The sequence below is a fragment of the Suricata suricatta genome, chromosome 7, assembly GCF_006229205.1.
Source record: "Suricata suricatta isolate VVHF042 chromosome 7, meerkat_22Aug2017_6uvM2_HiC, whole genome shotgun sequence".
NCBI lineage: Eukaryota > Metazoa > Chordata > Mammalia > Carnivora > Herpestidae > Suricata > Suricata suricatta.
This window is the reverse complement of record NC_043706.1, coordinates 83,025,901-83,040,579: the sequence shown is the minus strand read 5'-3', so window position 1 is coordinate 83,040,579 and position 14,679 is coordinate 83,025,901. Positions and strand designations below refer to the sequence as shown.

The 14,679-nt window shown below is 35.6% G+C and overlaps 1 protein-coding gene across 3 annotated transcripts in view; it reads right to left on the bottom strand.

The window, feature by feature from the left end:
* UFL1 (UFM1 specific ligase 1) overlaps positions 1–14,229 on the bottom strand; it is a 31,982-nt gene extending 17,753 nt beyond the window's left edge. For all 3 annotated transcript variants that reach the window (XM_029944809.1, XM_029944811.1, XM_029944810.1), the window contains exons 1-8: positions 14,086–14,229; positions 12,816–12,961; positions 11,732–11,760; positions 10,721–10,818; positions 9,896–10,010; positions 8,198–8,328; positions 3,373–3,431; positions 937–1,083 (exon numbers count right to left, since the gene is read on the bottom strand). In XM_029944809.1, coding sequence (XP_029800669.1) covers positions 937–1,083; positions 3,373–3,431; positions 8,198–8,328; positions 9,896–10,010; positions 10,721–10,818; positions 11,732–11,760; positions 12,816–12,961; positions 14,086–14,162 — 802 coding nt within the window. In that variant the 5' untranslated portion in view covers positions 14,163–14,229. The remainder of the gene's footprint in view (positions 1–936; positions 1,084–3,372; positions 3,432–8,197; positions 8,329–9,895; positions 10,011–10,720; positions 10,819–11,731; positions 11,761–12,815; positions 12,962–14,085) is intronic.
* Between the last annotated feature and the right edge of the window lie 450 nt (positions 14,230–14,679).

Here is a 14,679-nt window from a genome sequence, read left to right as displayed (position 1 = left end):
TAAAAAAAAGACTTCAATTTACAGCCATTAGAGTTACTGGAGATAGTACTGTCCTCTCTATCCCTAAATCATCACATTTCAGAAAATTAATTATAATAAAGTTCTAATCCAAATTCATGGTTGAAGATACTGAAAAGTACATTACAGAAAGCCAAGAACACATAAATGCAGCCTAGTATTCTATAATACATTTAAATCACTTGAACGTTAATGTCTTATAGATTTATTACTTAGAACAAAACAACTCTTACATGATTTGACTTGGGTTACAAAATGATCAAACTAAGTGAGCAATGTCTATATATGTGAGCCATATATATACACACCCATATACATATGAGCCACACACACACACACACGTATATATATACACATATATATATACACATAGCCACACACATACATATATATATATGAGCCATATACATGTATGTGTGTGTGTAATATATATATGTATATGTCTTTGCTAATTGTTTTAATGATGAATTTGGTCTATCTACTTTATCCAAATAACAGTACCTCAGAAACTGAATTAAGAATAACTTCAGTAATTTTTGAAGCAGTGGATATCTAATAAAAATGAATACTGTAAAGTTGATAGCTAATAAAGCATTTCTAAGATTATGTAACTGAACAACTGGGCAACTTCATAAAATATACTTGAAGTTGTAATAGTATCATATTACTGGAATGTTGGTAACAATCAATACCAGCTTTTGGCCTTTCTATGTTACAACTGTTCAATAACTATGAAATTAAACTCAATTCCAAAATCAACAAAACCCTGCAGTGTGACTGCTTTTATACTCAAAGAGAAACTTTATAATCTGCTGGCAACAGTAAAGTGTGTACTCCCAGGACTAATACAATACTTTCTAAGGACGTGTGTAGTATGAGAAAGAAGTTTTAGTTTTAGAGAAATCAAGAAATAGTTACCTAGATAGCCATTCTGCCTGAAAAAGGAATCCACCCAGGTGCTCTGTGTTCTGGAGTAAATGTCAGGAACGAACACCGCCTTATCCTGTCTCCCACCAACCACAGTGCCTCGTAAACGTCCACTATTAACAAGTTCCTCAAGCACAGCTTAACAAACCAAACAGAAATAAATCAGAGCAGATATAAACATCAAAAAGTAAAACAGTATTTCATAATTTAGTTATTTTTATCTTTTAAAAAATATTTATTTATTTAAATATTTATTTTTGAGAGAGAAGGAGAGAGAGACTGAGTGTGAGTGGGACAGGGGCAGAGAGAGAGGGAGACACAGAATCTGAAGCAGGCTCCAGGCTCTGAGCGGTCAGCACAGAGCCTGACGCAGGGCTCGAACTCACATACTGTGAGATCATGACCTGAGCTGATGTCAGACGCTTAACCGACTAAGCCACTCAGACGCCCCTATTTTTACCTTAAAAAAAAAAAAGCAATTTAAAGTTTAAATTGTATAAATGAAGACATTATATTTTAGACAAAACTTTCCTGCCATTCATAAGAATATACTGAGTCATAAATTCAGGACATTTTTGGTAACTAGCTAAAGGTCCTGAACTTGTAACTTGAACCAGTTAATACTAACACTGAAGTTTTTAATTAGGGTAATTTTGAAGAAAAATCATGCTATTATTTATCCTATGATATGTTTGAAAGTGGATGACTAAACACTTTGAGAATAGTTAGTATGCAATCACTGGTGTTACCAAGTACAATTTCTCATATTTAGAAAATTCAGGATACCTGGACCACATGAGAATCAATTGTGTGAAATAAAGTCACGAAAATGTTTATACATTATTACATTTCTACTGTTTAAATTGAAGCAACACATGCAGGAGAAGTATAATGCCATGGTTAAGAGGATGAATCTGGATCTAGACACCCTACGTCTAAACCTCAACTTACTCACTGACAAAAACTGCAATTCATTCAGGTATGCCTCAATTTTCTCAGCCATGAAACAGGGACGTAATAACTGTCTCACGGCATTGTTGTATTCAAGTTACGTGAACACCTACTCAGTAAATGTTCACTAAGTATCATCACAACCACCACCACCGTCATCCATCATCATCATCAGTCACCACCACCATCATCAAAAGACTGATGCCAGTCTGAGAACTGAATAGTACTGTCATTAACATAAAATATATGCTTTTTATTTAAACCATAATATTTAACTAAACATGTTGTTTGATATCAAAGCCCCCTGAAAAAGACAAAGCAGATAGGAAGGAGTTATGTCTAAGTGAATCGGCAAGCACAGTCATAAAATGTCTGGCAAAGAAATGCTTATAATAATTAGCCTTTCCCAGAAATAAAAATTAGTTTACATATGAATTTCAGGATTTTAATGCTGGGTAAATTGTGGTACCTTAAAGAAACAGATTTTTCAACAGATAATTTTAAGTTCTGTGACTGTAAAACATAAATCTACATTAAAGACCAAATTTATCCAGTTATCAATTATTATTTGAAGAGCTAAACATAATCATGAAATCCCACCAATCTCCAAATAGTAGATTCCAATATATGTTATATTTTCTCTTAAAAATTTAAATTTAACTCCATATTCTGAAAAATACAGTGAATGAAAATTAAGTTTTGGTTTTATATATGAATTTCTTTTCCATTCTTCATTTTAATTCTTCTATTTGCACAGATATCTGAGCTGAAAGGTTAAGTCATTGTTCTTAAAAATTATTCCAACAAAGCTTTAAAAAACCTATGAAAACCTGGTAAGAGCTTCACAAGCACACACATAATACAGGTAATTAACCAAGACTATTTTGAAAATATTACAATGCTGTTTGAATGCTAAAAAATATATTTTTATTGGTATTATCCTCTTCGTAAAATTTTTCTATTTTAAAAGTATTGTGTTCATTCATTCATTTTTTTAAAATAAGTTTTATGCCCAGTGTGGGGCTTGAAATCATGACCCTGAGATCAAGAGTCACATGCTCTAATAACTAAGCCAGGCTGGCACATCTGTAAAAATTTTTTAGACAAACATTATTTACTTTCACATTAGAAAATGTAGTATAAACCTATACGAAACAAAGTGAAAATTATTCTTAATCCTACAATTTTAAACCTATCTCTGTAAATGTATATGCATAGCAGTATTCCTCAAACACACACACGCACACACACACTTTTTTCATTCTGCTCCTCTGGAGGTAAGCCAACACTAAATGTTTGGTGGATATAACAGATAATATGTACATGGAAATTGGCACAGAGAAACTTTTAAACTAGAAATATTTCAGTTTTGTAAGATTTAACATTTGAGGAGGTAAAAGTATAAAAAATTAGTAAGTCTTACATCAATAATCTAACCAGCAGCTAATTAAGTGAGATAATGTAAAGTAAACTCACAGTAAAGCAGCTGCTCTTGAAATCCATATTTTGAAATGAGGGAATTCACTGCTGTAGGCCTTTATGAAAAGAAAGAAAAAGAACTTCTTACTCATTAGAGTTACATATGTTTATGAGTTAAAAAATAACTAGTATAACTTATTTATGAAGAACATCGATTAATTTAAAACTTTTTCTTTTAATTTTTTTTAATGTTTATTTATTTTTGAGAGAGAGCGATAGAGTGTGAATGGGGGAGGGGTGGAGAGAAGAGAGGGAGACACAAAATCCAAAGCAGGCTCCAGGCCCTGAGCTATCAGCACAGAGTCAGACACGGGGCTCAGACACATGAACTGTGAGATCATGACCTGAGCAGAAGTCATTTAACCCACTGAGCCATCCAAGTGCCCCATAATTTAAAACTTCTTTAAATATTTATTTTTGAGAGAGAGACAGAATGATCAGGGGAGGGACAGAGAGAGAGGAAGACACAGAGTCCGAAGCAGGCTCCAGGCTCTGAGCTGTCAGCACAGAGCCCAACAGAAGGCTCAAACTCACGAACCATGAAATCATGACCTGAGCCGAAGTTGGATGCTTAATCAACTGAACCACCCAGGCACCGCAAATACCAATTAATTTCAAACAAACAAAAAAAACCCTGAAAACAAAAAAACACACCACATTTTACATCCTTAATCAAAATTACACTACTGAAATTCCAGGGGAGCCGATCTGTCTCCACAGTTCAGGATCAACTTACTTTCTTACCAACTTTCCACCTCTGACTTAGTAATACTTAATCTGTCTTTGTTTTTCTTCATTCTATTCTTTCTCTCTGGGAGGCTCTTTTCCCACCTGGGAATAGTGAAGTGAATCTTACAGGATTCTGTTTTTGAAGAAAAATGAAATCCTATATGTAATGAAAGGAATCTGGAATGATTAGGTGGATGACTCGGAGGGATCCATTTAAAATGTTCCATTTTGTTTACCACTATTTTCTATAATGACTGCATATGTCTTTTTAAAGAAAAAACAACAGGGGCGCCTGAGTGGCTCAGTCGGTTAAGCATCCGACTTCGGCTCAGGTCATGATTTCACAGTTTGTGGGTTCAAGGCCCGCATCAGGCTCTGTGCTTACAGCTAGCTCAGAGCCTGGAGCCTGCTTCAGATTCTATGTCTCCCTCTCTCTGCCCTTCCCCTGCTCACACTCTGTCTCTCTAAAAGGAATCAACATTAAAAAATTTAAAAAATAAAGAGAAAACAACAGGTTTAAGAGGTATAATTTACATATCATATAGAATCAATTTTATACAATTAAATCATCTTAATAAATTTATACAGTTGCGGAACAATCACTAATAGCTCTCGAGTCTTAAAATGTTTCCATCACCCAAAAAGTTTCTTCATAGATGTTTGCAGTTAATTCCTGCTTCTATTCCTAGTTCTAGAGAAACTTTGATCTGCTTTCTGCCTCTATAAATTTACCTTTGTATAAATTTCACGTAGATGGAATCAATATGCGGTCGCTTAGGTCTAGTTTCTTTCACGTAGCATGCTTTTGAGGTTTGTGCATTATGAAGCATGTATCAGTATTCATTCCTTTTAAATGCTGAAAAATATTCCACTGTATGGAGATACCACATTTTGTTTATCCATCCATCGGTTGATGGACATTTGGATTGTTTCCAGTTTGGGGCTATTATGAATAATGCTGCTATGAACATTTGTGTTCACGTCTTTGTGTGGACATATCTCTTCATCTCTTTTGGGTAGATCCCTGTGAGTCCTTTTCTTTTATAATAATTCTCTTTTATTTTACGTAAGGGGAAATATAAAGAAAATGACCTGACTATATACATTTTCCCTACTTAAGTCAATTATGCCTGTTTTCTGGTTTGGATTTAACCTGTGTTTTTATTTTTATCTGTATAATTAAGAAACTTTTAAGTTATTCCAAGTACTTGATCCTCTATTGTTGATTCTTCAAGATGTTATAAATTTTCTCCATGACACACTTGGGAGAGGAGAAACATTTGTCTGAATATGAATTGATATTTAAAACCCCTATGTTTGGGATTTCTTAACTAAATCATTATTCTTACCAAATTCTTATGGAGATTAATTTGTTTTTTATTAAATTGTTTTACCCTACCTTTTCAGCTATGTTATCTAGAGCTCCTAAAACAATTAGGTCCATTTAGGTGCTCAGTGAAGACTGCTTTCCTCTCTTTATAATTATTATAAGTTTCTCACGTTTTGTTTTTTGTGTATCTTCTGTGACCTTTCACCTGGACACATTCCTACAGAAATATGGAGGGCTCCTCGAAGGACTTTATCTTCAAGTTTCTGAGCTCATAACTTACTGTAGGTGTTTAGTAAATGTTTAATTAAATTGCACAAAATGTCTAGCTTTTTTTGTACAATAAAACTTAGCTGTCGAATTTCTATCTCAATTTGGAATACAACATAGTTTGTTATACCTATACATCTCACTCTTCCAATTATTTCCTGTTCTTTCTGGCTACCTATAACAACAATATAAACCCTTTAAAATCAGAGATGTAGGTGTTTTCTCTGAAGTTAGACCAGAAAAGTGGGGGTGGTACCTTATATTTAAGAGACAAATATGACAATATGGTACTTTAAGTGGAACTATATGGAAGTCACACAGCCTAGCAACATCTTTTGAGGCTCAGAATTTGTTTTGCCCTCATGGTTTGATAATGCCTCTACACAGAGAAACTCCGGGCTATTAAGAGTCAGAAAAAATACTATTTGCTGAACCTGATGATAACTATACTCACCTCAATACTTAATCAAAGAAAAAAGATGAATATTTGTCAATAGGATAATCTATTTTTAGTATTTTTAAAAACGTTTAGTTATTTTGAAAGAGAAAGAAAGAACATGGATGTGCACATGAGTGGGGGAGGGGAGAGAGGGAGAGAGGGACAGAGAGAGAGACAATCCCAAGCAGCGCTGTCAGCACAGAGCCCAACGTGGGGTTTGATCTCACAAACCATGAGATCATGACCCTGAGCCGAAATCAAGAGTCAGATGCTTAAGTGACTGAGCAACCCAGGTGCCTCTATATTTTTAGTTTTTGATTTTTTGACCACGTTATAAGTATAAAGAGTACAAAATTTACAAAAACTGAATCCTCCTCCATTTTTATCACTCAGCTACGCAGTTCTTTTCCCAGAAACAACTACCGTTACCAGTTTCTTGTGTTAGGAGGGTGATTTGGTGCCAGCTGTCATAGCCTATGTGGAGAAAGGAAGGCACCCACATAGAGAAGAGAGCTGTAGCAGCACTGGGAGCTCAGTCACATAAAGGGGAATTAATCAAATAAGTAAATATTTCTGACCCTTCAACAATGTGGATTTGAACTACATAAGTCTACCTTATATGAAGATTTTATATATATACACACATATACATACATATATAGAGAGACAGGACAGTACTATAAGTGTATTTTCTCAATAATATTTTTTTCTCTAGCTTACTTTACTATAAGAATATGGTATATAATACCTATAATATATAAAAGATGCATTACTCAACTATATGTCATTGCATTGGTAAAGTTTCTGGTAAATAGTAGGCTATTAATAGTTAAGTTTTGGGGGGGTGAAAAGTTATTTACAGATTTTCAACTGTAGTGTGGACAGGGAGTGGATGCCCCCAACTGCTGCATTGTTCAAGGGTCAACTGTATATTAGGAATAACGGGAGTTAGGTATCTCATGGTCATGAAGGGAGCTGCAAATATGAAGAAAACTAGAATTATGCACTAAAGTTCATGATATTGACAGCTTTGCTTTGTGGTAGAAGCCAGTGGGTGAGTTGAGAAGTGACAGAAAGTAGGAAAACCGAGATTAGTAAATGTAGATAGACATCAACTCTTGAGAAGGTTCACTTTAAAAAAAGAGACAAACAAGATGGTAGATGGAATAGAGAGATGTTTTAAAATGAGAGAAATCTGAACATATTTAAATATTGATGGTATCCAAAAACCACTGAGATAATGTTAACGACACAGGAGAAAGGAGGTAGTTAAGAATGTAGGTTTTTGTAATTGCATATTGGAGTGTCACTCAGGCTCCACACATTTCAGAAATTCTCATCTTAGAAAAATTAAAGTGATTTTGAAATTAACATTGTTACTCATTAAAATTGTGGAACATTATTTAGTAAAAACGGTTCTAAAATCATCTAGCCCCATCTGAGGCTCAAGGAGTTAGGTGACTGACTTTTCTGCTTCAGCTCACATGGTGATTATGTGATAGAGTGAGGACTTCTGACTTTAATCTGCAAACTCCTTCCCTGATTCCAGGATGACTTTATATACGGATCTGGGTGTCCTGGAGACCTGCATCTGAGGTGATTAAGGGAGGGAGGGAGAGGAGATGTGGATTGGAGAGAGTTGGCTACATTATAGGGTTTTGGAATCTTCACTCCCCGAAGCTACCTACCCTTCTATATGTCTAAAATTCTAGGGTTCTGAAAGAGATTTTAATTAAAACAACAACAACAACAACAACAAAAAACACAAAGAAAAGAAGCTGATAAAAAAAAAAGCAAACCATGATCAAAGAAATGTAAAAATATACATTATTTTGTTTATTTATTATTATTTAAGAGAGAGAACACGAGCAGGAAAGGGGCAGGGAGAGGGAAAGAGAGAATCCCAAGCAGGCTCCACACTATCAGCACAGAGCCCAACATGGGGCTCAAACTCATGAACTGTGAGATTATGACCTGAGCTGAAGTCAAGAGTTGGATGCTTAACTGACTGAGCCACCCAGGCGCCCCAAAATACACATACTTTAAAACAGGCTTACCGGGTAATAGCACTAAACAGTCCACGGATGCGTGCTCTATGTCGAGATACAAAAGCCTCAGTAAATATTACTCCTCTGTTATCAAGATCAATGTGTCCATTAATAATTCTTCCTAGTCGCTGAGTTAGTGCCTGAAGGTAAAGATGAAATCTTTTAGTAATATGAAAGAACAAAATTCTACATATACATTTGTTTAGTCTTATTAAAGGCACAATGCATGTTGATTTTGTATTAACCACATGACTGAGAAATTTCAACAAGCACAAATTCATAGGCTGTATAAGCTAAGATGAAGATTTAGGATGTAGGAAACTGCATAATCTCACAGCAGGACTGAATGAGTCAAATAGCTGATATGTTAAAAGGCTTGGCTACTTAGAAAGAAGGGCTATTTCTAATGTAAAATAGAACTGAATGATTAACCAATTTTTCTAGATATAGGCAGCCTGAAACATACACACAGTAAGACATATATCCATGGGTCTTGAAGAAGACTCTATCTGGAGCTTCGAACACTGAGTAAAATAAATGTTACTCCAACATTCTGAAACCTAGGGAAACATAAGAACTAAAAACTTACCTTCTCTGATGTAGTTATTAATAAGTTACCTGTGCCCACAGATCTATACTGGCAGGCATGATTTCCTGGTAACCCCAAGACAGTACCTCTGTGCAGCTAAGCTATGACTGGGGCCATAGCATCTGAAGTAAGTCTGGATGTAGTTCATATTTCACATTCTAAGATAAGTTAAAGCTACTCAAGGCAGCCTGGCTGATTGTTTTCTGATATAAAAAAATGCATTTCAAACAATTTTTTAATGACTTTTTAGAATACTGCCTATGATATTCAGAAAAACTAGATCTAAAAAAATGTTACAAAATCATATATGGTTTCAAAATGTATCAACAGCAGTTTTATAAGAAATCATTTGGGGCTGTTCTAATACCTTTAAAAAGTGTTTTAAAAATAAGTTTTTGATTTTCTGTGATTGATTTTAAGTGATTATATTTGCTCACTTAAAATAGAACTTAGGCTCCTGATACGCTCTGTAAAATAGACCTATATTCAAATGGTATTTTAGATACAATTATAGGAAATCACTCTCTTAATCACTCTCTGTGTGGATTACAAATTAATCTCATGCAATTATGGTTTGGTAAATTTTTGTAAGTTGGATTTTCTTAAAGAGATATATACCTAAAAAGAGATTTGACATTTCCCTTATATATTCCAGTAAATACAAAACAAAACCATCATTTATTGAGTATCTCCATTGTGCCAGACATCTCACTAGGTACACCATGTATATAACCTTATTGAAGTCTATGAAAAAGACAATAATTCCCATTTGAAAGACATGTAAGTGGAAGCACAAAAGAGGTGAAATAATTTTCCTAACATTGAATATCTAAGCAGTGGCATAAATAGAATTCAAATCAAAGTCTGTTTAACTCCAAAGCACATGCACTTTCTGGTGTACAAAATAAATGTCTGTAATTCTAAGATGTCAAACTATTTTAAGAACAAAGAAATAAGCATTTCTAAATGGTCTCCTTAGAGCCATCAATGTAGTAGAAGTATCCGCAAAATAGTCAAACACTTGCAATAAGTTAATGGAAAGATAATTGAGGTTTTTTTTCTTCCAATTAAAAATTTTAATTTATCTGATAAGACACTATAATATGAAGGACAAGTACCTGTGTCAGGAAGTTTCCGGGAAGATCATAGGTCTTACACAGTTCTGATATGGTGACCTGACCACTTTCTTGCAATTTATCATTTACCTCTTCTGCTAACCGATCCAAATAGTTGCTAAGAGTTAAAGAAAAAAAAAAAGGATGAATTATTTTCCTCTTTTATGTACAATAAGGTAGGCTCACAGAATAATAAATAGGGTATGTTTAGGTAAACACAATTCATTATTCATATTCTGAAAATTATTTTTTCTTATCAGTGTAATTAATGTAAGGTTAAGCAAATGATAACTGCTGGGATTTTTCTTAAACAATGTAAATTCTGCAGTCATTTTTCATTAATATTTTTGGAACAAATTTGCTTTCAGAATCAAGATCAAAGAGGAAAGACTATAAAAATTATGTTTTGTGCTGCTTTAATAGAAAGAAAATCAAGTGTTTATTATCCCCAAGTACTCCAATCAATTAAGCACTTAGTTTCTTTTTCTTTGAGAAAGAGAGAGAAAGAGAGCGAGTCAGGGAGAGGGAGTGGCAGAGGCGGAGAGAGAATCTGACGCAGGTTCCATGCTCAGCCCAGCGCTAAGGCAAAGCTCAATTTCCTGACCTTAACATTGTGATCTGCGCCAAAAATGAAGTGTGGGATGTTCTACCAACTGACCCACCCTGGACTCGCAAGCAGTTACTTTCTAAATACAGTGATCCTAAAAATGATCATCAGCACTATGAGTTCTAAACAAAAATGCCAAACTGGTCACAATTGTTCTAAATTTAAACACTATGGGAGGAGAAAAAGAAACACAAAAAAGTGTTCGTAAATGTTGTACTCACTCATCTATCAGTTGTCCCAGCACTAGCTGAACATGCTTTTCTGATTTTACAATGTCACCAATTCTACTTTCAATGTGAATCAGATCCACATTAATTACCTGGAACAAAAAAAGGTACAATTCTATTAGTGATAAGGTCATATTGTTTCTTAAGTTTGAAACTATATATTAGAACAATTTTCTTAATCTTTTTATGATTTTATTATTATTATTATTATTATTATTATTATTTTAGTTTACTTATTTTAAGAGAGAGACAGCTTGAGAGGGATAGGAGCAAAGAGAGGGAAAGAGAGAATTCCAGGCAGGCTCTGCACTGTCTGCACAGAGCCTGACATGGGGCTCGAACACATGATCGGTGCAATTATGACCTGAGCTGAAACCAAGATTCGACAGAGCCACCCAGGTGCCCCAAATTATCTTTTTAAAAACTTATTTTCTCTTAGATGAATTTCAAATTAATCTGAAACACTGTGAAAAGTCTCAGTCAAATAAAAAATTAGGGGTTTATTGCTTATTTACTTTCATTTCTAAAACTACATTTTCGCTTGCTAGGGAAGTTTGCATTAAGAAGCTGTATTGTCACACGATAGGCAGGATTTACACAAGATTTTCCAGCTTCTTGGATATAATGTAACTTGCTGATGACATGTGCCCTTAGACTTTAAAAAATATCTAAAAATAGCTTCTTTTTAAAATATTTCCTTATTCCTTCAATATACTGAAATAAACATAAACATTTTTTCTCCCTATTTTAATACTTTAACCCTGTTATTATGAAAAATGAGGACTATGAGTTTATTTGGTAAGGAATAAACAAATAACTGAGGAAGAAGAACTTATCAAATCAATTTAATATGTCAGAGCTTATTAAATTAAGTAAATACATTAGTGAGGGATATAAAACTATTTCTTCACAAATATTCAAAATAAGATACCAGTACTAGTGAATTCTTGAGTGATAGTATCAAAAAACTGAGAAAGGAAAAAAATTTATAAACTTAATATTTACCTGTTGTAGATCAACAATGTTTACTCGACCTTTAAGGAAAAGATATTCATTGACTTTAATTTACGTGTAAGTATACACCAGCCAAAAACTGTAAATTTCAACAGATTTACATTTTGCAAAGTTGAAGTTCTCCTTCTTCAAAGCATATAAAGCTACAATAATTAATGTCTTCAAATACAAATCATTAGCTGAATAAGTCTTCATGGCTGAAGGCACAGGCAATAACTTATTTTTGAAGTTTCATTTGTCACAGCAGGCCACTAATGACCATCAATTGATATACAAGTTGGCCAGACCTATGGACTTAAGCTGTATCTCCCTGGCACAATTTATCTATTGTACGAAAAAGATACTGACAATAAAATTCAGATGAACTCATTTAAAAATTTTTGGAATGAGTAGATTTCCACATATTGGCAAAAGAAAATCTGTCAAGTATTCCAAATTTTAGCTAATATTTTATTAGCACCATGGAGGAAGATGAACCAACACTAAGGGTATATCTGATAACATCTAAAGAAGAGTTGTTTTCATAGTTGCTTACATTTTAATTAAATAGTGTCCAAATTTGCTCAGTAGTCTGTTCAAATTAAAATAAAACAAAACCTTTTTTATATGCTTATAATTGCATTTTCTACAATATAGAGGTATAACATATCTTTTCCTAATTTGCAAATACTTAAAGGTAAGTTTTTTTTTTTAAAGTGGTAGTATAGCTCTGCTTTTCAACAATCTATATTCTTTCAAAATCTCTGTTCTCTTTTCATAATTGCCACCTGATAATAGCAAAGTACTCTCCTCTGGGTCATGTAATAAACTCATGAACTGTGAATAGGAACAGCTGATTAATTCACACATAGAAAACATAACTCAAAATAATAAAAGATATTTTGTAAAGTGACAATATTTGACTTTGTTTAAATTATATGATCATCTTTACCTGAAGCTATCAAAAATACTAAGGCTGATTTCAATACTAACAACTGAGAAGGATGTCCCATACCCTCCAAATAATTTATTATTTATGTTTTAAGTCCCCCCCCCCCAATAACCAGAAGAAAAAAATAACTAAGGAATTACTTACCTCCTCGGACATGTAGTTCATCTCTCATTTCTTTACTAATTTGGGCTGGAGTAATATATTCCTTCCCATCAAGTGTGTGAACTACATCTAGCTGTTTTTGAGCAATCAATTTATTCACAATCTCAATGCAGTTCCGCTCTGACAACCTGAGGGAAACCAGAAGTTTTAAAATGCACCTGATACATTTGGTGCTTTACAAACTTAACAAGGTATGAAAATGGGCTTTTTAAAAAGAAGTTTGGATAAAGAGTCACTAAGATTTACAAAATCTGTATCTTTGATTAGTATAACCATACTGATTCAATGCGTTAACACACACACACACACACACACACACACACACACACACTCTTGGGATAAGCAGGTTTACATAAACTTAAATCATGTACCTAATTGGTACAAACCATTCTATTATAGAATTTCAAGTCTGCTCTCTCCTCCAAGCCTGCTTCTACTCTTCAAATCTAAATAGAAAAGCACATATAATTTAGGAATAAACCCTGCCCTACCTGGACTTCAATTCCCCTGACTGCATCTGTCATCCCAGCTCTTAAGTATGTGCCCTAGTCTGCTCTCAGTACTACGACATACAGAATTAAGGGATTAAGGCCTTCAAGCCCCATTGGCAACAAAAACATCGAAGTAAGAGATAGTTAATGGATAAAAAAGGGTTCTATTAACATTGTATTTGTGTTCTGTAATATTAAAGAGCAGAGTTAGGGTGCCCAGAACACAACTCCGCTAAGGTTGGTGGATTTGCAAGAAATGTGTGTCGGGGAGTTCTTAAAAATGACAGATGTGACCATGAGCCTAGCCTGGCACCTCTCCTGGCGCACAAAAGGGCAAAAATGTTTAAAGAGTCAACACATTTGCAAAGTACTGTATTTTGTTGCTGCCTCTCCCTTCCAGCTCATTCTAGGTCAGGAAGTAAGTAATCAATGAGGCCACAGGGACTTGACGGGTAAATAAGGATTTGAGGGACACTCTTAAGACAGCGAGAAGTAACCAGCTTCAGCCTTCAAGAGGGCGGGACGCGGCAGCACTCGCTGGGGGTGGAGGGGGGTTTCCGGGGCTTAGTAGCTTTCGGGTTTCAACGCCGAGAACTATACTTGGAACTGCAATCAAGGCTCGGGGAGGAAGGTGAGGGCGAAAACGGTGACACAGGCTGGGAAGGTGCGGGGTCCAGAGCCATGGATCCGCGGCCTCGGATCTCGGCACGACCACCCAGGGACTATTTTGGATTCTGCAACGGAGAGGGAGGGTCAGGCACCTCTGTGTGGCCTCGGCGAACTGCGCCCGCTGGAAGTCAGCCGCCAACCGCCTGATCTCCTCCCAGGCGTCCGCCATCACCGCCCTATTCGCCGAACCCCGAAGAAGTGCCGACACGTCAGCCTAAAGGAAGCGGGAGCCGAGGCGGAACGGGCCGCGCGGAGGGACAAGAGACTCCTCCCCCGACGCAGTTACCAAACGCGCGGAAGGGGGCGGGCCGGAAGAGCCTAAGCCCCGCCCGCCCCACGTGGTGGGGAGCGTACTGCGAGTTGTGAGGCGGCAGGGCCTTGTCTGGGAGCCAGGTGGCGAAGTTTGCAATACTGCAGGCGGGGTGCATGTAAAATGCTATTTTAGGTCTTTGTATTGTCACTAATGTTTCAGAGCGGTGATGACCAAATTAGCCACTTTTTTTTTCTTCTTCCCTTCATTTGTTTTTTGGGGAAGAAAGAGGGAGGAGATGTGCCTGTGCCTGCGATTAGTAGCTCTGCTTCATTGGCTATTAAGGAGCAGTCCATAGGGAGTCATGTTAATTTTTACATGAACGCAGAGCAATTGTACCTTTTGGGTGACAAGTGGGAGACAGTACTGAAGGTAG